Genomic DNA, 22,421 nt, shown 5'->3' on the forward strand with positions numbered 1-22,421 from the left:
GATTTGAATTATAATATGATTAAAATTTTTCTCTAAACTATTTTGAAACTACACTGGCAGATAAGTGCTATTAAATGAATTTATACTTGATTGGAAATGAAAATTATAATAAAAAATATTTTGATATAATGTAATTGTTAATAACAAATGGAAATTATGTATAATTATATATTTATCTATAATTTATAAGAGTTTATTTTGATGGGAAATACCAGTTGGTTTCAAACGGGATTTTAACCGCCCTCTATCTCAGAAACGATTCACCATACCAAAAAATTTTTCAAACAAAAGTTGTAGGAAATTTAATGCTCTACAATATTGATAACACATACAAATAGTGTAAAACCCATAGGAAACGAGATATTTACAAGAAATGTGCAAAAAATCGATTTTTTTGAGTTTTTCATAAAACCTTTTGATAGAAAATTAGTTTCAAAGAACGGGTGAAAATTGACATATATCGGTTTTTATAAAAAAATCTTATTTTTGACTGCCCAAAAGAAGTATTAACTTTCTTATTGATCTCGAGGTTTTACTTCCTTCAGCTATAATTTTGTTTATTTCATGTTTTGATTCATTATTTCTTTTAATTTCTCGAAAATTCATTGGTATTCATCCAATCTATTTACTTCTGGGATTATCGTCGTCTATCTTCCCTATTTCATTCCCTATATATCATTTTCTCGTTTCCTGTTTCAGTTCTTCTTGTCTGTTCAGCATCTTTTCGAAGTATTGAACTCATCTTTGAATTTTTTCTTGTACATCTGTTAGAAGTCTTCCGTCTTCATTCCTTATAAAACCTACTCGGTAATTAACTGTCCACTATCATACCTCAACTAATAAAAACTTCTCCTTCCCTTTTGGCTTCTGTCGAATCGATTTCCAGTGAACTGACATAACCTAGCTTTCGTTAAATAAATTTTTTCCATCAATTTTTCCACTTTTATTTCATGCAAACGTTTCTACTTGTTGCTTCGTTCCAATTTATTATAATAGAGGTCGAACGTAACTCAAATTTTTGACTAAAGAAAGATTAAAATCGAAAACAAAATGGAGGAGACAATTGTGTCCGTCATTTTGGACAGCGAGTATACTTTTAAATATGGTACGCGTTTAAAATTAGCTCCATTACTAAAATAAATGCAAGTGCATCGCGAAATGGACATGAACTTCTCGAGTATCACAACAATAACATTGAATTTCGGCAGTAGAGTGGGACAATCCCCAGCCATAAAAAGATACCTGGCCGTCCAAACATCGAGTTCTATCGCCATGAAACTTCTGTGCGCATTCGTTGATTTTTTTCTCTTGATCATAGTAGGCGGCGGCGTGCGTCTCGACAGCTTTCATTTCAACCTCCTCTCGTCGCAAACGCAAAATAAATCCAACGATGAATTAGCGGCCGATTCGGATAGTTCGTGCGGCAAAAGAAGTTTTCAATGGAAACCAGATCGGCAACCTAAGGTGGTCGGAGGACAAGAGCCCCCGATAGGGGCTATACCCTGGCAGATCGATCTAAGGGTTATCGACGATAAACATTATTGTGGGGGAGCTTTGATTAGTCGAAGATTGGTTTTATCGGCAGCGCATTGCTACAACGATGGATTGAGAGCTGTCGCTGGAGCGCACGGCTTTCCAGGTGAGTTTCAACATAATTAATTATGCTTATAAACATTTCAACAACCCCAAACATGTTTTGACAAAACAAACAAACAAATTTTTGCGATTCGTACCAATTTTCACCATTTTCAGAAGGATATATCAACAACTTTTTATTAAAAAAATTTAAATTAAAATTGATTCAACAATATATCAAGTAATCAAGTTTTCCATTCCATTCCATTCCAATGAGCTTACAGCTTACAAGCTCAGTTTAGAGAACTCAAAAAACTTTTATTTTCTCCACAAAAAAATTGTATGGAGTCGATTCCATATAAATATTTTCAAAATGATTAATTCCAACCGTCTGTTTTGTATCTAATGGCAACATGGAATTGGGAAAAATAGATGCGGAGTTTATAGATACGTGGAACTTGAGCTTGCACAGGGTATCAGCGCTTTCGATAAGCCGTTTCTCTTGACTTTTATGTCGGGAGTGAATTTTCTTCAACCACTTGGTTGCTGGTCTTTGCAGATCGCACGGTCTCGTCGAAACTCCGCTACCCAATATCGTACTGTTGATAACGAAGGAGCAGTTTAACCCGGAGTAGAATCTAGTCAAGTTTTTATATGCTTTTCAAATTGAAGTAAATTCATTGTTTCATGGTTTACGCATTCATTAAAACTATTCGTATGGCTACCAAAGAAATACAAAACAACGCGACGTCTTCAAACTTGAAACATATTCTTGTATTTTTTCAAAACAACTACCACCATCTTTAAGTGAGGCCAGGTACTTCTGGATCCATCCTCATAAGTCACAGAGATCTGAAAGCCTTTTCGTGTTACCACCGATTGCATTTGATACATTTGATAATTTCTGATTATTTTTCTTTATCATCTGAGGATTCGAGATGAAGAAATTAGAAAAAATACCAACACCATAGTCTTCAAATTTTTCGATACAATCTACCATATACATTTGAGTGATATTTGATCAAATTATCCTCTGTCTATCGACTGTTTTTCTTATAGGATCGTCTCCTCATGAACAAACTCTTCGAGTAGAAAAATTCATCCCGCATCCAGACTTCAGGAAGCTGGGAGCCTATTCACACGATCTGGCTGTATTATTAGTAGAAGAGCCGGGCTTCGATTTCAATCAGTTCGTTAAACCAGCCTGTTTCTCTGACGATTCCCCGCCGTCTGGAACTTGGTGTGAAGTATCTGGATGGGGAGCCGTCGATCCCAACGACGTCGATACCAGTTCGTTAATTTTGAAAGTAGCCGCTGTACCGGTCATATCCTTGGATACGTGCAGGTGAGTAACATCGAATTGATTCAAGTCGCGAATTCTGCGATTTATTTTTTAGATTGAAAGCTATTTACGGAGGCAAATCCCAACAAATCTTAGACTCTATGTTGTGCGCTGGTTATTTGAAAGGAGGAATCGACGCTTGTAGTGGAGATTCCGGCGGTCCTTTAGTTTGCGAAATCGAAGGGAAAATGGAGGTAACGGGAATCGTATCTTGGGGAGAAGGATGCGCGAAGAAAAATAAACCGGGAGTTTATACGAGAGTTTCGAGTTTCTTACCTTGGATAAAAGACTGCGCAAACGATTTAGGTGTTGATCTTTAGTAAAACAAAAACGGAAAAATACATTTTGTATAATTGGAACTAGTCATTAATTATTTAAAAAAAAATATATCGATCTCAGATGACGCTTGTGTTGATATGTGAGTAGTACTAACTTTAAACTTATATAGGTAAATTATTTGTATTAAGAATAAAATTTATGTGAATTTCGATGATTTTTATTCAATATATACTCTTTTTAAACCAACCATTTTGTAATATGATCCAGAATCATCACGTTTATAACTTTTTAGAAAAGTTTACAAGTTACGGTCTTGAAACAAACAGTACCGATGATGTAATTATTAAAATTATTCTCCTGCATAATTATATATTAGTACTGACGTGTGTAACCAGCGACACCAATTTGTTAGTAGCAAATTCCATAGCAAAGATTTCTGCAAACTACAGTTTACCTCACGACCGCCATCGGTAGCGTCCGTCTCTATGTTTTCTACTTTGTCAAGAAAATAGAGATTCCTACAAACTTTAATTCACTTTACGAGCGCCATCTGTAGTTAAATATTCAAATAAAATAAAAATGTGTACAACCAGCGCCACCTATTTGTTGGTAGTAAATTCAATAGCATCCGTTTCAATGTTTTCTACTTTGTTGGGTACATGGAGATTTCTACAAACTTTAATTCACTTTACGAGCGCCATCTGTAGTTAAATATTCAAATAAAATAAAAATGTGTACAACCAGCGCCACCTATTTGTTGGTAGTAAATTCAATAGCATCCGTTTCAATGTTTTCTACTTTATTGGGTACATGGAGATTTCTACAAACTTTAATTCACTTTACGAGCGCCATCTGTAGTTAAATATTCAAATAAAATAAAAATGTGTACAACCAGCGCCACCTATTTGTTGGTAGTAAATTCAATAGCATCCGTTTCAATGTTTTCTACTTTGTTGGGTACATGGAGATTTCTACAAACTTTAATTCACTTTACGAGCGCCATCTGTAGTTAAATATTCAAATAAAATAAAAATGTGTACAACCAGCGCCACCTATTTGTTGGTAGTAAATTCAATAGCATCCGTTTCAATGTTTTCTACTTTATTGGGTACATGGAGATTTCTACAAACTTTAATTCACTTTACGAGCGCCATCTGTAGTTAAATATTCAAATAAAATAAAAATGTGTACAACCAGCGCCACCTATTTGTTGGTAGTAAATTCAATAGCATCCGTTTCAATGTTTTCTACTTTGTTGGGTACATGGAGATTTCTACAAACTTTAATTCACTTTACGAGCGCCATCTGTAGTTAAATATTCAAATAAAATAAAAATGTGTACAACCAGCGCCACCTATTTGTTGGTAGTAAATTCAATAGCATCCGTTTCAATGTTTTCTACTTTATTGGGTACATGGAGATTTCTACAAACTTTAATTCACTTTACGAGCGCCATCTGTAGTTAAATATTCAAATAAAATAAAAATGTGTACAACCAGCGCCACCTATTTGTTGGTAGTAAATTCAATAGCATCCGTTTCAATGTTTTCTACTTTGTTGGGTACATGGAGATTTCTACAAACTTTAATTAACTTTACGCTTGCCATCTGAGGAAACGGGGATTTTTTTTTTTTGGGAAGTAAATGAATCTGCGATTGATTTGAATAATTTATTTATAAAGTAAATACCTTTATACAGGAAAAGATTACAGACATAAGATAATATTAGTAATATGTAAATTGTACTAGATCCTATCAATTTTTATTGCTTCTAAATAGACTAGTTTAATGTCGCTCCTCTGGAACCGGAGCGATAAGTCGCTGCATGCTCAAATATTCGTTCCCGGATCTCGGCCTCAAAGTGCAACTCGGTGGTGGAGGAGCGTCGCTAGAGCTGTGAGACGATAGGGAGAGAGTCTCGAAATAATCCGACATGTCCGAAGTCCCGCTACTCGTCGAACCCGAAGGACAAACCGGAACTTCCGCTTCGGCACTAGCCGATTTGGTTTCGGTTTTGGTGAATTGGAAGGTTAAATCTCTGAGAGGATCCGAAGATTTCGATCGTCTCGGTAACGTTTGATTAGCACATATCTGCTGTTTTCTCGGTAATTCGAATACACCCGAATCGTTCGAGCTGGACGAGTCTCTATTAGATTTACAAGGAACTGAAGACGATCGTCTGACGGCTATGGCGGTGGTACAATGGCACGGCGACGTTTCCGGTTCCGGTTCGGGTTCGAATCGACCTGTCGACGAATCGGCTGAATTAGATCTTCTCCTTTTAATATCCAAATTATCGACGTTGTCCAATAATTGTTTCCTCTGGTAGATTGTACCTTGGAGCATCGACGAACCGGATGGTTTGATAGAACGATCCGGCGCCGGACCGAGATTCGGATTACTATTAGATAAAACTTTTCCTAATCGTTGCTTTACCGCCGGAGACATCGGAATGTATCCCGGATGAGGCTGTGACGGTTTGTTGGAAGGTTCCATCATGAGGTAGTCTTCTTGAGCGTGTCCGCATTTAGCGCATAAACTCTTTGCTTTTTCGGCCAATTCTTTACTATTTTCGTATAATTGGAGAGTTTGAGCAAATTCCATGTTTTCGTAATTGGTAGTAAGTTGCGCAGCCGTCGTGGTTACGGTCGGCATCGGGGCTAAATTCGCGTAATTAGCAACGGTAGCCACCGGTTGTTGGCGTTGGGTTTTCTTGGAATAATCGATTGTGGCGTATATGGCGTGTACGTCTTCTGTACCCGACCAGCAGGACATTAAACGTTGACAAACACAAGGTCGTTCCGGTTCCGGTTGACGTATACGCACTATACAACCGCAAGGCTTTTGAACGGTATCAAAACCGAAACCTTGTATGCATTCTTTCAGCTTCCTAGGAGTGTCGTAGTGGTCGTCTCCTTTAAGTTCCTGTAATAATAATATACCGTTAATATTATCGATTTTTTATATTAAAACTTTTATTTACCACTGGCACTGGAAATGGCATTTTAGGAATGTCGTAATTATCGTAGGACGGTTGAGGAGGTGGCGCTGCCGGTTTTTTCGGCGACGGTGATGTAGTACCCGGTTTCGGAGGTCTCGCTGGTGGTTTGGTAACTGCTTGACTCCAACCACTACTATCCGAGCTGCTGCTGATTGAATGACGATCGCAAGTATGCTCCCAGCAGGGCGGAGCTCCCATGGTTATAGTGGCGGTCGAAGATCTAAAGAAAAAACGAAATTGAGTTAATTTAACGAAGAAACCTAAACCGTTTCGTTAAGGTGTAATTACCGAGACATGGCTCCTAATTTACTAATGCAACTCATGCATCTTTCTATCGGCGGCGGACCCCAACCATCGTGTGATATACTATCCCCACAGCCGTAGTTACTTTCCATATCAGTATAAGGTGAATCTGCTCTAGAAAGAAGCGACGTTTCACTTAATTCTAAACCAATACCTCCGGTTGCTCGCATAGGACCTCGACGTGGACTATCCATCACTAAAAATAATAAACAAATATCGGATAGTATATTATTTATCGATCGATAAGTTTCGTATTTACCTGACATATTTCTCGATACGGGTCTTCTTCTCGACGAATGTAAATTACCTACAGAAGCTGCTTTCAACGTTGATGTTATTTCTTCACCTTGATCGGTGAGTAATACGTATAGCCCTTCACCTTTTATACATCTCGAACCACCCTCGAAGCAAAACCTTCCCTCAACTACCCCATATCTTCTTAAATTACTAATAAGCCACTGACCAGCTACTCTGGGAGGAACCCCAGTTGTTAGGCAGAATCCCCTTTCTTGGACGTGTAACCGAGCCGGACCCGGAGGCAATCTGGACTTTGGTGGAGCGGAAGACACTAAGACTAAAAAATGGGGACCGTCGTTGAGGTGCGAACTCAATTTCACCTATAAAGAAAACAGATATTAATAATTGGTCGACCAAATAAGGTGACGACTCCAGAAATGTTGAAGAAGATCCTCGACTTTGTTCATAATGGTGTAGCGTCGTGAAGACGTTTCCATCGAGTGTTTGGTAATTCATAACGAAGGATGAATCGTCGGATCATATATTCACATCCGAAACAATGGACTGAGAAGGACGAATCGGCTCCAAAGAAGACAAAGCCTGTATCATCTGCAGGCCAAATTATTGCGTCAGGTTTTTGGGATAATTTTCATTGATTAACTTGGTTTAAGCGAAGAAATTAAGAAAAAAACGCCCTCATTGAGTTAAGAAGGACGTGTTGTTTCTTGAAGCTCACAGATCGGTTATTGCAATGGCCAAAAATTAATAAATTAAAGTTTGGTGTGGTACCTCGTGCACCCTATTCGCTAGATTTAGCTTCGTCGGATTGTTTTCTGATCTAATACTAATATGGATACGGAATACGTACCTGCCATTGCATAAGTCTTTCCCGATTGTCGAATGCTAGGACGACGACGACATCTTGACATAAAATAGCTACGGTATTTGATTCTTTATCTAACGTAAAACCAGTCTCCAATCCCAAAAAGTGTTCCAGAGATAGCGAAGCTTTCGTTTGACCCTGTTTATATCTGTCTTTAGAATCTCTGTACAGCTGCAGGTGTAGACAATCTGAAAACAAACATAAAACTTCGTTAACTATATTAAAATTGAATAAAAATAATTCTTGAAAACTGTGATTCTAATTTTGTGTGTAGTATGTATGATAATCCCTTATTTCCGCCCTTATGTCCTTAATGATATACACAATAACACATCTCCTTTAAGTCCTTTTCTCTCCGCTAGAAAATCCTCTTATCTGTCAAGGGAAAACGTTAGTCTGGACACGAACATATTAGAACCAATAAACTTCTTCGAATAGACGGACTAGTGTTTTTGTTTTTTTTTTTCTCAATCGCCAGCAAATGCGTCGACAGAAGAGTGAAACGTATTTTATCTGCCGTCAATATTCACATTTCACCATATTTATCCGTACAAATCTTTAATCCTATTCACGCCACGAACAGATTGTTTTATGTTCATAAATCCTATTTTTTTTTAATTAAATTGTTTGTCATATATTTACACCGGGATCCGAGGCGAGATTTATACAAACGCGCACATGACGATGATATTCTAGGTCTTGGTGATTCGGAAGTGCCGAGAGGCGGATGAAGCCGAAGCTGTGGAAACCCATGACCGGAGATTGGAAAATGAAGCTGGCGAAGAAGTGAACGACGAATATTGAGGTACTGAAAAGAATTAGTCGTTGAAGCGGTGCTAAAATAAAAGTACCTCGACCAAATCATACAATCAGCATATGGGAGGCGGTGGTCTTCAAAATTGGTTAATAATTGATATGGTTTTGGATTTTAGAAAGACCTTATTTGAAACTCAACTGCAGGGGTAGTTCCCGGCTTTAGGCTCGACGTCAAAAACTGTAAATCTCTGAGTTAACGTTAATTAACTATTTTACTGATTTTAAAATATAAAAATTTATGGGGTGTTTCAAAAAAAAAAAAAAGGTGATTCGGTATCTAGGATAGATAGAAAACTGAAACGTATTTGGGGTGTCATAAAATAATCCGTAATCAATATAAAGGGCGTTGGAGAAAAATATTATAGATTTTGCCGCAACTATTGACAATTTATGTGTGTAATTTTTTTTTCTTCGACCCTCTTTATCTGGAAAATGGGTGGCTCGAACGAAACCCCAAATATCCTAGACGCGGTATCACCTTTTTTTCAAAATATTTGAAGTTCACTAAAAACAAAAAACTTATTCATCGAATGTCTTAAATAAAATTAATGCGTTTCGGAATAATAAAAAATCCTTCCTCAACTTTTCTCTCTTTGTATGAATAATGAATGCGAGTCAGTAATTGAGGTGCCTGTTTCCAACGATATTTCATTCGAAACTATATTCAAGTTCTTTGTCGTCACGGCTGATAAAGAAAAATGATCTGGCTTGTTTGTTCCGGTGCCGAATTTGTCGTTTATCTTTTCCGCTCCAGTAGGAAAAACTTTTAGAAAAACTTCGCACCTTCAGACGATATGTTTATTTGCAATCCATTGTAGGCCGGTTTCGCCAAACGTAAAATTTAATTTGACCGATTCTATATTGAATATACGAGGTACGGTTATTAAATAACGAGACCGCGCTCACAGAGGGCGCTCTAGACGTTTGGGATATCCAAATATCTCGTCCCAAAACACGTTTCCGTCACTATTAAAGTATTTGTGCGTTGGCGGTTTGGAAAGAACGTGTTAAATTGGAAAAAACTCCGACTGAGTGTTATAAATTGTTGCAAGAGGTCTATGGGGACAATTCTCTATCTAGTTTTGAGTGGGTAAGTGTTTTAGTGAGAGCACTGAAGATGACCAGCGTCCAGATCGCTCTGTGATTGTTTCAATTCCGGAAACAGTGACCAAAATCAACCAAATTGTGTGTGCAAATCGTCCATGAGTCCGATCAGATTTCCTTAAAAGAAAGATCTGCTTCGAAACGGACCCGATTTGATTCGATGGAAGCTGTAAAGGAAAAAATGGCAGAGCTCCTGAAGGTCCTCACCAAAGAAGACTTCCAGCACTGTTTAGATCAATGGAAAAAACGTATGGAAAGGTATGTGGTGTGGGTGGGGAAGGGAGTATATTGAAGGGGAGCATTCGAATCTATAATAATTTTTATAATAATATATAATATACGAATATACGAAGTTCTAGTTTAGTTTAGTTTTAGAAACTCTAAAAGTTCTGGCCTAAAGAAAAACACTTCACGAGGATGTTTATTTGCGACATGGTGATTGGTGTTAACAGCGCTGTTTGTCTACAACTTTCTTTTCAACAAGAAACTAATGGGATTTCTGCGGGGAACTATGGGATTTTTTCCGATAACTTTTTTTTTTTTCAAGTTGTCGCCGAAAGTTGATAATTTAGAAGACGTTTTTTTATGTTGGACGAGAAAAACGCTCCGACGCATTTATATATTTACGAAAATACTTTTAAAAGTTACACATTTTATTCAAATCTTCAGAAGGAACTCTACATAAGGCTCCAAAGGCTCTCCAAATTAAGTTTACTCAATTTCGACGGTTTCGCGGCCATATTTGAACGATTTTAAATACATCAAATGTACTAAGGTATTTACTACCGAATTCATTTCGTAAATGGCGTGTTTTTAATGCGTTCTCACACCAAAAAACTAATGAAAATACGTTGTATAACTCCAGTCGAATTCATATAACACATAATCAAGCCGCGACTCAAAATTTACATGTGATATGTAGGACAAACAAGTTGATTGTTTCCATATAGTATTAAAGAGCATTCTTCCGAGAAAATATCGAGTTTTTTTTAAAAAAAAAAATTATAGTTTTGACGTAAATATGAAACAATTACATTTGACATAACATCGTTAAGAATTGTTGTAATGAAACAGCATTTAAAGATACGATAGGAGGCTTACAAGATGAAGGAAATGGAATTAGATTTTTCGATTCTAGACTAGTACCAAGGAAATGACAATCTGTTTGTTTTTTAAGATTATTTTTCACGTGTAAAATGATGTATAAAACGGGAAATAAGTAATATCTTCAATAAAATCATTACATTGTACTACCGAATGTCTTGTTATAACGAATCTGACCTTTAATGAAAACATCCTGACGTTTAGGTATACATTACAAATTACCTTGTAACCCATTAAAGAAACTTTGTTAATTTTGAGTTCCTGAAACCCATCAAACTTGTAAAACGCAGCCGTCATCTTCCATACTAAAACCGCTCCCTTTATCCTTCGTCGGTAATATCCTGTCCATCTTTACCAAGCTCAAGTCCAACCCGAGGCGTTCAATATCATCGATGTGAATAATAAGATATTTATTATTTATTGTTAATTAATATTTTAATAGGAAGGGGTGAGTTATTATGAAGGAAGGGTGCTTGTTGAGGCTTTTTTAATATTCAAATAAGCGCATGCAGTCCTGCAAGATGTTTTAAAACTTGTGGACGTTAATACCATCGAATTACAACTCTTGTAGTTATACTGAGTGATCAAAAAAAAAACGAAATTTATTTTATTTTTCACTAGAATCACCATTTTTCATATCAATTTTAATTAGTTAGTTCTAAAATGTTCTGTAACTTGGGGTTGTCTAATATAACTTCTCAGACCTCGAGTCGCGAAAGTTATTTAGAGTTAGCTGTATATCATGGAAAATGTGGTGCCAAAATATCCGTTATCCTCCGCAAAACACTTTTCAAGCAAAAGTGGGAATTATAAAATTCGTCATACGGGTATCAAAAGTTATATGACAAAATACTTATAATAAAATATTTTCGACTGTAATTTTGTTATTTTAAATAGAACACCCTATATATTGATACATTTTTGAAATCTACGTAAAATTTTAGTATACTTTTGTCTAAAAACTTTTTTCGAAAAATACATACTTTTTAAGTTATTAATTATTTTGTAAAAAATTTAACCGTTGCAGACCCTTATTAATTATTTTTTAACGAAGATACCCTTAAAGGTATGAAAATGTTTTCTGTTCGGTCGCTTTTAGCAAGATCAGACGTATTTGAATCTATGTTGAAAATTTTCTTATTTTATACAGGGTGTGTATAAAAAGTGTTCAAAGTTTAACTTCATAAATATCAATTATTTTTATTTTTTTAAATAGAACACCCTATATATTAATACATTTTTGAAATCTACGTAAAATTTTAGTATACTTTTGTCTAAAAACTTTTTTCGAAAAATACATACTTTTTAAGTTATTAATTATTTTGTAAAAAATTTAACCGTTGCAGACCCTTATTAATTATTTTTTAACGAAGATACCCTTAAAGGTATGAGAATGTTTTCTGTTCGGTCGCTTTTAGCAAGATCAGACGTATTTGAATCTATGTTGAAAATTTTCTTATTTTATACAGGGTGTGTATAAAAAGTGTTCAAAGTTTAACTTCATAAATATCAATTATTTTTATTTTTTTAAATAGAACACCCTATATATTAATACATTTTTGAAATCTACGTAAAATTTTAGTATACTTTTGTCTAAAAACTTTTTTCGAAAAATACATACTTTTTAAGTTATTAATTATTTTGTAAAAAATTTAACCGTTGCAGACCCTTATTAATTATTTTTTAACGAAGATACCCTTAAAGGTATGAAAATGTTTTCTGTTCGGTCGCTTTTAGCAAGATCAGACGTATTTGAATCTATGTTGAAAATTTTCTTATTTTATACAGGGTGTGTATAAAAAGTGTTCAAAGTTTAACTTCATAAATATCAATTTTTTTATTTTTTTAAAATAGAACCACCCGGTTTTTTCTATTTTAATGCATTCAGTGGTAAAAAATTCATGTATATTTTTCATATATAAACCTTATCGTTAATATTAAATGTTATTTATTACAAAGCCTACTAAAAGTATACATAAAAAGTTCAATAATAATTTATAACCTCAAATATCTCGGAAACGATTAAAAGTTGGAATATGATTAGTAAATACAAATTAATTTGATTTTTTAACAGGCCTTAACAAAAAAAAAGAAAAATTTTTTTTTATTCCTTAGTTTTTTTATCATAGGGTCAAAATAAAATTTAATCCACACCTGCATCTCTAAAAATTTACAGAAAACATTAAATATCTGGATAACGGTTTAGGTGTAGGAAAATATACATGAATTTGCCCTATTTTTACTCCTGAATGCATTAAAATAGAAAAAACCGAGTGGTTCTATTTAAAAAAATTAAAAAATTTGATATTTATGAAGTTAAACTTTGAACACTTTTTATACGCACCCTGTATAAAATCAAAAGTTTTACAACATAGATTAAAATACGTCTAACTTTGCTTAATGCAACCGAACAAAAAACATTTTCATATCTTCAAGGGTATCTTCGTAAAAAAATAATTTATAAGGGTCTGCAAGGTTGAAATGTTTTACAAAAAAATTAATAATTCAAAAAGTATGCATTTTTCGAAAAAAGTTTTTAGACAAAAGTATACTAAAATTCTACGTAGATTTCAAAAATGTATTAATATATAGGGTGTTTCATTTGAAATAACAAAGTTACAGTCGACTTTATAGTTTTAACTCGTCGCGGGACACCCTGTATAGTGCAAAAGTTATTCAAAACTTAGCAGTAGTCCAAAAAAATTTCCGAATTCTTGACGGGTACACCTTCTATTTAAAAACAGACGTATGAATAATTTATTGTTCATTATATCGCTCTAAGCAAACATAAAGTTAATCAACTTCGCGAAGCTTATTGTATACACGACGTAGCTTCGGGCTAAATAATTTCATAACGCCGCAGAATCAATGTTTGATTTTAATCCTGTGTTCACATTTTATACATCAACTCTTTACATCTGTCGGGCACTTATTTCGAACAATACAAATCAAACAACGCTTTTACCGCATACCAACTTGTTCAATGGTCTCTTTTTTATTTCAAAATACAAGAAGTGGGTAAAACTCTTGTTATTGTAGTCTTTAACGATCGAGTGAGAAAAGTGACGGAAAAATGAATTTATAGTTGACAATTTTCGGACGAAAATTCAATTTTTTGGAGTCTAACAGTCACCTTATACGCAGGATCTGTAGTCCTGTCAATTATTTTTCATCCCCAAACGCTTTTCCAATCATTTGAGTATAAAATACGTCGAGGAGTTGAAATATTATCAAATTTTGAAGAAAATCAATAATTTTATAACAAATAATGCTTTAAACTCATTATTCAATATAAAATATGTAGGACAAACAAGTTGATTGTTTGCATATAGTATTAAAGAGCATTCTTCCGAGAAAATATCGAGTTTTTTTTTAAAAAAAAATTATAGTTTTGACGTAAATAGTAAACAATTATATCTGACATTATAAATTTCATCGTACTAAATTTTTTTCTTATATTTAACTGTAGTTTATTTAGCAATCTGCGTCACTTACTGATTTCCAGTTTCGTAACCTAACCTAATCTAACTTAACCAGTGAAAACCTTCATTTTGAAAAGTGATTAACTGATTAATATAATAGTTTATACAAAAAAAAAACAATAAACTTGGGTACAGTTAGTTTTTTATAGCTGTATTTGTTGTTTTCTTGCTAGAAATGCTAAAAACTTTCAAAGCTTTCTTTTTGATTATATAAAAAACGTACAAAGTAACAGCCACTTAGTTTTAAAGACCCAGTAGGTCGATATTAGTTTTAATATGGTATAAGAAGATTATTAAGTGATAATCGTGATTGTCTGCTAATTATCCAGTACATTTTCTGCAATTTGAACCTAAGCTGTGTCTTCCAACTTCACTTTGCATCCAGAGTCTCTCATTTTTCTATTTTGATGAGATTATCCTTGAGGAGGAGTTTTACTTTAGTTTATAAAGAACTCGGACCTTACCAAATGCTCGATTAATATCTATGAAAGCTTCTCTGTAGTATCTTTTAGTTTCAAAGTTAATGCGTTTGTTAGGTCACGATGTTTGCTAAGGTTTATGATCAACTTTTTTTGTCAGACATTGTTCGTTTTGAAAAAAAGTTTTTCGAAGAGCAATTCATCGGGATTTTTTAATCTTTATATTACATATTTGGTCAGGTGAAATCCAATTAAAGAAATCTTGTTTCCATTATCTTCTTTAATTGCATTAATTTCGTTAGTTTTAAAGTCGTTTCCAATGACAATTCTCATAGAAATATACAGATTAAAGGGTTTGTTTGAGGCAAACATTATTTTTTGGTGCTTTTCTTTTTCTTTTTCACAGAAAGGGCACATAATTGGAATCACAATTTCTGAATTCTACTCTAAATCATAAAAGATTAAATAGTTACAAAAATCTGAAGATTTGACTCTAAATTATCATTTCACATCTTTATTTTCAGCCACCAAAAAGGGTGTTCGTTTTAAGAAACTCTTTGCAAGTTTTTTTGGAAATGTTTTTTATGTATTTATTTGGGAATATGAATTTGAATAAACTGAATATCACATACCCCAGAAAGGTGTTTCTAAAATTATTAAAATAACTTGTTTTTTTTTTGTAAAAAATTCTGTGACGAAGACCTGAAACATTAATATAAATTTCAAGTAAGCTATGATCGTTTCTATTAGTGTTAACGGCAGTTTGTACACTTGAATATTAATCGACGATTTTAACTGATGGTCCAATTCCAGAAGGGGCGATTCGCGAATATTAAGCGAAAACACTCTCGGAATTATAATCGGTTCTTAATTACCATTTTTCTTTAGTAACGCATACAAAGAAAGACCGTTTTCGTCTCGAAAGAAATCATCTTTTCTTTCGTAATTAACATTTTAAGAAAATTTATTAAAACATAAATTATTCATCTAAAAGTGCTATGGGTTCGTTCAAATCATCAAGTTAATACTCCATTCAGTTAATTTTGCAGTTTTTTCTAATTATTTTTCAAAATAGTCTCAGTACTAGCTAGTATCTACAGAAATCGTTCTAGCACGTGTAATTACTTACAAAAAGATAGAAGAAAATGATGAGACAATGATACAGTTCTAGTAAATCGAACTTTTACGTAAACTCATTACCAAACAAGAAGTTTTTTTCAGCTTCAAAGAAATGCACCAGGACCAGTTGTTTTCCTAAAATATCTTCCTTCGATAGCTCACGAATACATCCTTAACATGCTTGGTATGAATCCATGATAATTCTCATAATAAAATCACAAAACGTAAGAACCAATCCTGAATCCTATGGACTTATACAGGATGTCCTACGACGAGTTAAAACTATCTATATACGGCAAAATATGTTTGGGTTTTCGGATACGATCTTTTTAACTAAAATATTTTTAAAGATGGCTGTAACTCTGTTATTTTAAATAGAACACCCTATATATTAATACATTTTTGAAATCCACGTGAAATTTCAGTATACTTTTGTCCAAAACCTTTTTTCGAAAAATGTATACTTTTTGAGTTATTAATTTTTTTGTAAAAAATTTGACCTTTGCAGACCCTTATAAATTATTTTTTTACGACTACACCCTTGAAGATAGGAAAATGATTTTTATTCCGTTGCATTAAGCAAGGTCAGACGTATTTGAATCTATGTTGAAAAATTCTCCATTGTATACAGGGTGTGTATAAAAAGCGTTCAAAGTTTAACTTCATAAATATCAAATTTCTTTATTATTTTAAATAGAAACACTCCGTTTTTTCTATTTCAATGCATTCAGGGGTAAAAAATCCAGATATTTGAGGTTTTGAATTATTATTGTATTTTTTAACAAAACATTTATGTATATTAACAACCATTAGTCGATTGTTGATAGTTTTGAAAATCGTTAAAATTCTCAATTTAACAAACATAAATGAAATTTAGACGGTAAAGTTTAGGAAAGTATACATGAATTTTCGTTATTTTTCACCCCAGAATGCATTAAAATAGAAAAAAATCGAAAAGAAATTTGATATATATGAAGTTAAATTTTGAACGCTTTTTATACACACCCTGTATAAAATGAAACATTTTTTAACATAAATTTAAATACGTCAGACTTTGCTAAACGCTACCGAATAGAAACCATTTCCATATTTTTAAGGGTATCCTCGTAAAAAAATAATTTATAAAGGTCTGAAACGGTCAAATTGTTTTCAAAAAAATTAATAACTCGAAAAGTATACATTTTTCGAAAAAAGTTTTCAGACAAAACTATATTAGAATTGTACGTAGATTTCAAAAATGTATCAATATATAGGGTGTTCCATTTAAAATAACAAAGTTACAGTCGATTTCCGGTAGAATCGGAAGTCCACCATCTTTGAAAATATTTTAGTTAAAAAGATCGTATCCGAAAACCTAAATATAGAAATTTTCATGATTTTACTATAAGTATTTTGCCATATACAGATAGTTTTATTTCGCCGTGGGACAACCTGTATAGAAAAGGAGGTTACCAATATTGGAAAAATTCTAGTGGATACCAAATAGCTTTAATTATAAATATTTTTATAATATCAACATTTTTTTGAGGTTATAGACACGTTTTTATCACTTTCACCTTATCTTTTAAATTTAATTTAAACTTGTCAAAAATTGACAACGATGTAATGATTCGATTAAAATATCTGAATATCCTGATTAGATCTGCCCAAATTCCCTTTAGGATGCAATCCAGATGCAACCATCAACAAATCTGTACGTGTTAAAGACGAATTTAAAATAGCAAATTCAACTAAAAAGCAAAAAATAAAAAGCAGTTTGAAAACATTGAAAAACAAGTTTTTAGTTATACTAAAATGAAAAAATAAAAAAAATACTTGACGATTTTTAATATATGCGCCAACTTTCAGGTAAACGAAAAGGTAGACCGAATAGATAATACAAAATTTCGTCGATTTTAGTATTTAATCCCCTCCGTCAAGTTGGAAAATACAAAAATTATAACAAAGAATTTGTAAATATTTTGGGTTACGTTAAATTACTCAGAATATGAATTTGTAAAACGGGTTTCTTAATAATATCTTTTCATGATTAAAGTCCAAGCTGCATAATCTTCCATCACGAGTTGTCTAATCTTCAAGACAACCACAATCACGAGTTGGCACATTGCAAGTTAAAATTTAATGGCGGGTATTAAAATTATGTGTTATTTAAAAAGAATATCAGGAAGTTTATTTTTTTGGTCTCAAAGACCTTAAACAGGTTAAACCCAAAGAATACGAAGTTTTCTTTTTATATAATTATTTAATAAAGAGGTGATTGTTTTCGAATAGTCCTCGTATATCAGTAATACTTTTTTTTTTCGAGTATAGGAGGCGAATCTCGCCACAAGATTGATGAGTCCCAAGACTCACATTAATGGTTACGCCATCTGGTGCCTCCACGTCATATTACACGGTTATAAATTAATTTCCAGAGAAAAATATTAATATATAAACACCCCGATTGGTTTACCGGAGGGTTTATTTCAATTTTAATACTTGAACGAGTCGTATTTTGATATTCGTTATCGTTTTTTTCTATTAACAAAACCTCATATTTAACATTTTCTTTAGTTCGTTTCTGGTACCCAACAACTTCGACCACTAAATATTTATCTTCTGGTAATAGCTCGAGCTTTGTTGTGGCAATATAGTATCACTGGCTTAAGCTAGCGACCCTGTGCAATTTCATGGACCGCTGGTCCTACAGGATTTACGCCAAAAAGCCTCAGCTGTTATTGTGGAAGTTTTGGGAGTTTTCGAGGGATAAACTCGAATTAAAGTTATCCAGAAAGGAGTACAAAATAGGTTAACACGTGATTAGAGAACATATGGGGGTAGGGGGTTGAATAAATACAGTTTTGCACTCGATAAACGTTGCCACGAATTTGAAACTGGCATAGTAATCAAGGAAATAAAATATGAAGAATCGGATCTTGTTTTTCAAGGTTATATAGTTTGGTCAAACCTCGTGCAAACTACTGTTTCGAATGTTACTTCAACTTTTCCACATTTCCATAGTTGAATACTTTAATTGTGAAGTGAAGTTTTTCCTTTTTAATATCGGCAGATCGTAGCAATATTTGGGATCCATCTTGTACTGAATTGCAAGCGACTTCTTGTCATTGCATCATGGCCGCCGCTAACCTAAAATTACGAGTGGAAATAGACAAATTCCTAACCTCAAATTTCTCCATTTAATCGTACAAAAATGATTTTGAAACGGATGCAGTAGAATAAAACAAAAGTTAATTAAAAAATCACATTAACAAATATTGAACGTAATAATAACAGACGATGAAAAAAGGGCGTTCGTTAATTATAAATATATTAATACCCTACACATGCTAAGGTTATACTAGATCGTAAGTCTTCATTATATGAATATTTACAGCGTATTCTCATTATCGTATACTCAGCTTCGAGTAATTAGGGAGAGAAAATGAAAATCTTCAACCCTTTGAGCTCTTAGTGTTGCCCTACGACAGGGTCGAACTAAGCACAATTCGACGAAACCGAAAATTATTTTTATCCCATAACTTTTTATTGAAATAAAATAATAGTACGGGTTTTTCAATGCATTTTGGTTAAAAAAAGATATTTTTTTCATAGTTACTGAACTATTTATCTGAAATATTGTTAGTTCTATATGATATTTAATGTTTCAATTTTATATAAACGTGAAAAATATATTTTCGATTGGTATAGCTTAGGGGAGTCGGTACGGTCCTGTATCCATCTTTGTCAAGTGTGAGAGCTAAATGGAAGGGTTGAGGAAATCAGTAGCTCATTTAGTCAAGAACAATAGACGATTCTGTAATTAACAGGGAGGACCAGATGACTTGGCAAATATTGATATTCTCCGAAAATGATAAGATTCGAAGCGGACAAGAAAAGATCATAAAAGGGATTGAAAACGATGTTTTTATGTATAAAATATGTTTTATTTAAGTTTGAGGAATCGTTTCGATACGTTAAAGGTCGCTAATTTAAATAAAAACCTTTTTTATTGTACGAAAAAAAAAAAAACAGTAAATCATTTATGGGAAAAATGTGCTGTATTCACCCAAGAAACCAGAAATTTTCTTGCTGCCAGAAGACGTAATCCTTCGCAGATTCTTCGTCTTAACTGTTTCGAATTTATCCGGGTCATTCTACGTATTTCCTGGCTATTAATTGATCAGGAAACCGTCGATTTCCCTATCAGAACGGTGCGCATTATGTAACGTCATTGTTCAATTAAAATTTAGTATTTCCGTGACACTCAGCAAAATTTTCAAACCTTGGACGTTCTCAATACTTCCTTGTATCGAGCAGTAACCGTTTTATACAGTTCTAAAACGATAAATCAGTTCAAAAGCATTCAGTGCAACCTCTAAGGGTCATGCCACGTATTTTTCTCTGAGTATAAACTGTTTGGCATCAGATCAAGATTTTCTGGCTATTAATTGATCAGGAAACCGTCGATTTCCCTATCAGAACAATTGAAATTGTTTCTGAATAAGTTCAGAAACATCCATATCATCACTTCGAGAGTGCAGTGGTCTTCAGAGTACCAATATCTTCTTGTATCAGATCAGTTTGGACATATTTTCAGGATTTTTGTTGATTAATTTTATGGAAAGTGCGATCAATTTCCGGAAACTATGATCGGATTAACTTGATCATGATCTATATGTTCGGAAGCTGATTGAGTTGATTGGGTTCTAGTCATATTGTTTATGATGGGCGAATGCGATGAGCTGAAGGGTTATTTTATTTGTCTATGGTTTTTTTAAACTCTTGAATAGTTTTGGAACATCATATCCAACAGATATGCGAAACGCCTTCGTTCACGAAACAAAGAGTTTATTTCGAATTTTCCGCCTTGATTCTTTAACGTACACGTCTAATTCTAAACCCTATTATGGTCTTTTACCCTTCAAGGGACCTTTGTTTTGATGTTTTCGAGTACAAAGAACCGTATTTTCCAGTTTCAATTTACACCTTCGACGTCGAAATGTCCGGTATTATTCAACGTAAACCTATTTCACTGTCAAATTTTACAATTTATATAATTCATAGCTAACCTCTGAAATTATTCACAAAAGCTTGTTATTATCCGGAATACAGAAAATTCAACGCTTTGTACAACTCGAAATTAAGAACTTACTAGTCACGAACATGTTTCTTATTCAGTTTTTGTAAAATTCCGCAGCTATTTCAAGCTGCAAGCTACATTATTACAAATATTAAAGTTGAGGAAGGTAAATATTGAGATTTTTCGATAAAAAATTGTTTTATATCGCGTAAAACATACTTTTTCATCATAAAAAGTATCGTATGTTGGTTCTAATACCTCAAAGAATATGTGTACAAAAAGCAATTACCTGTACCTACAATAGTACCTGTATTTTTTCACCACGCCTCGTATATCAAACCACCCGACGACGTGTTTTCGATTTATTAGTGGTAATATCTTATTTACCAAATAATAGCATCCTTCGATTGATACCGAAGCAGACCGAAATTATTTACTGAGTGAATTTGTAAATCCCTAAATCTGGGGTTTACGAACCCTACAACTTTGTCAAACATCGATTTACTCCCATAATCGTATTATTATAGTTTAATTTTCCAATACCAAATATTTTGATGATCGAAGGTAGGTTTGTCGTCGGTCGAGTTGAAAATTGATTAAGAAGGGTTTCGGTGTCAATTAAATTTATTATTATCCAAGTACATTTAATTATTACGGTACGGATAAACGATTTTTTATTCATTATAACCAGATAATGGTTGAAATATTCACCAGATCTAGTCTCTAGAGACATTTTTCCATTTCCTAACCTCAAAGTTTTTCAACATTAACGCATATTATGACGAGAAAGACCGTATGTAAATAAGTTTTCAGATAACCCTCGTATAAATAAATAGGACATCAATTTTGGTGTTGATATGAAGCTTATATAATATAAAATAAAATTTTTCAGTTGTGAGTTGAAATAATTTGTTTTTTCAGCGTAGTTTTCCCATAAGTTGTGATAGTGTAAATATACATTTGTCACTAGCAAAAATTTTCATTACTTATAATGCCAAGATCCATACAAATTCAATATAAAACTATTCTTAGTTTTTTCGTTGTTGTTGTTTGTTTCTAGAATCATCAGACGGGGGAAACAGAAGCAAAAGACTATTTGAAAAAATTTTGATTTCAAAAAGTTGAAACAACTTTCGATCGAAATTAACATTTCTAAAAGGCGGTAAAGGGATGAAAAATATATCATAAAAGATGAAGGATCGTTTGGGAACAAAAAAATTGAACAAAAATTTGTTTCCGAAGTCGTCTAGACACAAACCTGGATGTAATATCCTTCCGGCAGCAATGTCCACGATAGGTAAAGCTTCCAAACTGATAAAGGAAGGTGCTGAATCAAACAGACATCAATCATCGATACCTAGATACTATGAAGTGAAAGGGAACTCTGAAACAGTGCTAATACCGAAGAAATACGTATGTCAATATGTATGTCACCAAACGCCCAATCCAGAAGATTACTGGATATTATACAATTGGCACAAGACTCCAGAAGACAACGGACAACCATTGCAAAGAAAAAAGCTCCATTTTGAGCTGGAAATGCTTCGGAATTGGCTTCAAAATGAAAGTAAATTGAAGAGAGGTTAGGTTAAATACTAAATAATTCATTAAAATGTTTTTTTTTTCCTTTCGATGGTTTATAGCCAGTTGTTGTTAATCAATTCGTCTCAAAACATTTATTTGATCCATTTGGTTAATT

At 33.4% G+C, this 22,421-nt stretch overlaps 2 protein-coding genes across 7 annotated transcripts in view; one reads left to right on the top strand and one right to left on the bottom strand.

Annotated features, from left to right (window-relative positions):
* Window positions 1–1,158: 1,158 nt before the first annotated feature.
* On the top strand, window positions 1,159–3,405 carry LOC130899633 (trypsin-like). The gene is made up of 3 exons (XM_057809703.1): window positions 1,159–1,639; window positions 2,635–2,920; window positions 2,973–3,405. Exons 1-3 carry the CDS (start codon window positions 1,159–1,161, stop codon window positions 3,235–3,237), a joined length of 1,032 nt encoding a protein of 343 aa, XP_057665686.1. The 3' UTR covers window positions 3,238–3,405.
* A 1,446-nt stretch (window positions 3,406–4,851) lies between these two features.
* LOC130899263 (uncharacterized) overlaps window positions 4,852–22,421 on the bottom strand; it is a 354,925-nt gene continuing 337,355 nt past the window's right edge. For 4 of the 6 annotated variants that reach the window (XM_057809059.1, XM_057809060.1, XM_057809062.1 and 1 more), the window contains 5 exons: window positions 7,605–7,807; window positions 6,759–7,116; window positions 6,485–6,695; window positions 6,179–6,416; window positions 4,852–6,120 (listed from right to left, as the gene is read on the bottom strand). In XM_057809059.1, coding sequence (XP_057665042.1) covers window positions 4,981–6,120; window positions 6,179–6,416; window positions 6,485–6,695; window positions 6,759–7,116; window positions 7,605–7,807 — 2,150 coding nt within the window. In that variant the 3' untranslated portion in view covers window positions 4,852–4,980. Of the gene's footprint in view, window positions 6,121–6,178; window positions 6,417–6,484; window positions 7,117–7,604; window positions 7,808–22,421 lie in introns of all 6 variants that reach the window. The other 2 variants (XM_057809061.1, XM_057809057.1) reach the window with 1 other exon arrangement.

This window comes from Diorhabda carinulata, chromosome 11 (assembly GCF_026250575.1).
Source record: "Diorhabda carinulata isolate Delta chromosome 11, icDioCari1.1, whole genome shotgun sequence".
NCBI lineage: Eukaryota > Metazoa > Arthropoda > Insecta > Coleoptera > Chrysomelidae > Diorhabda > Diorhabda carinulata.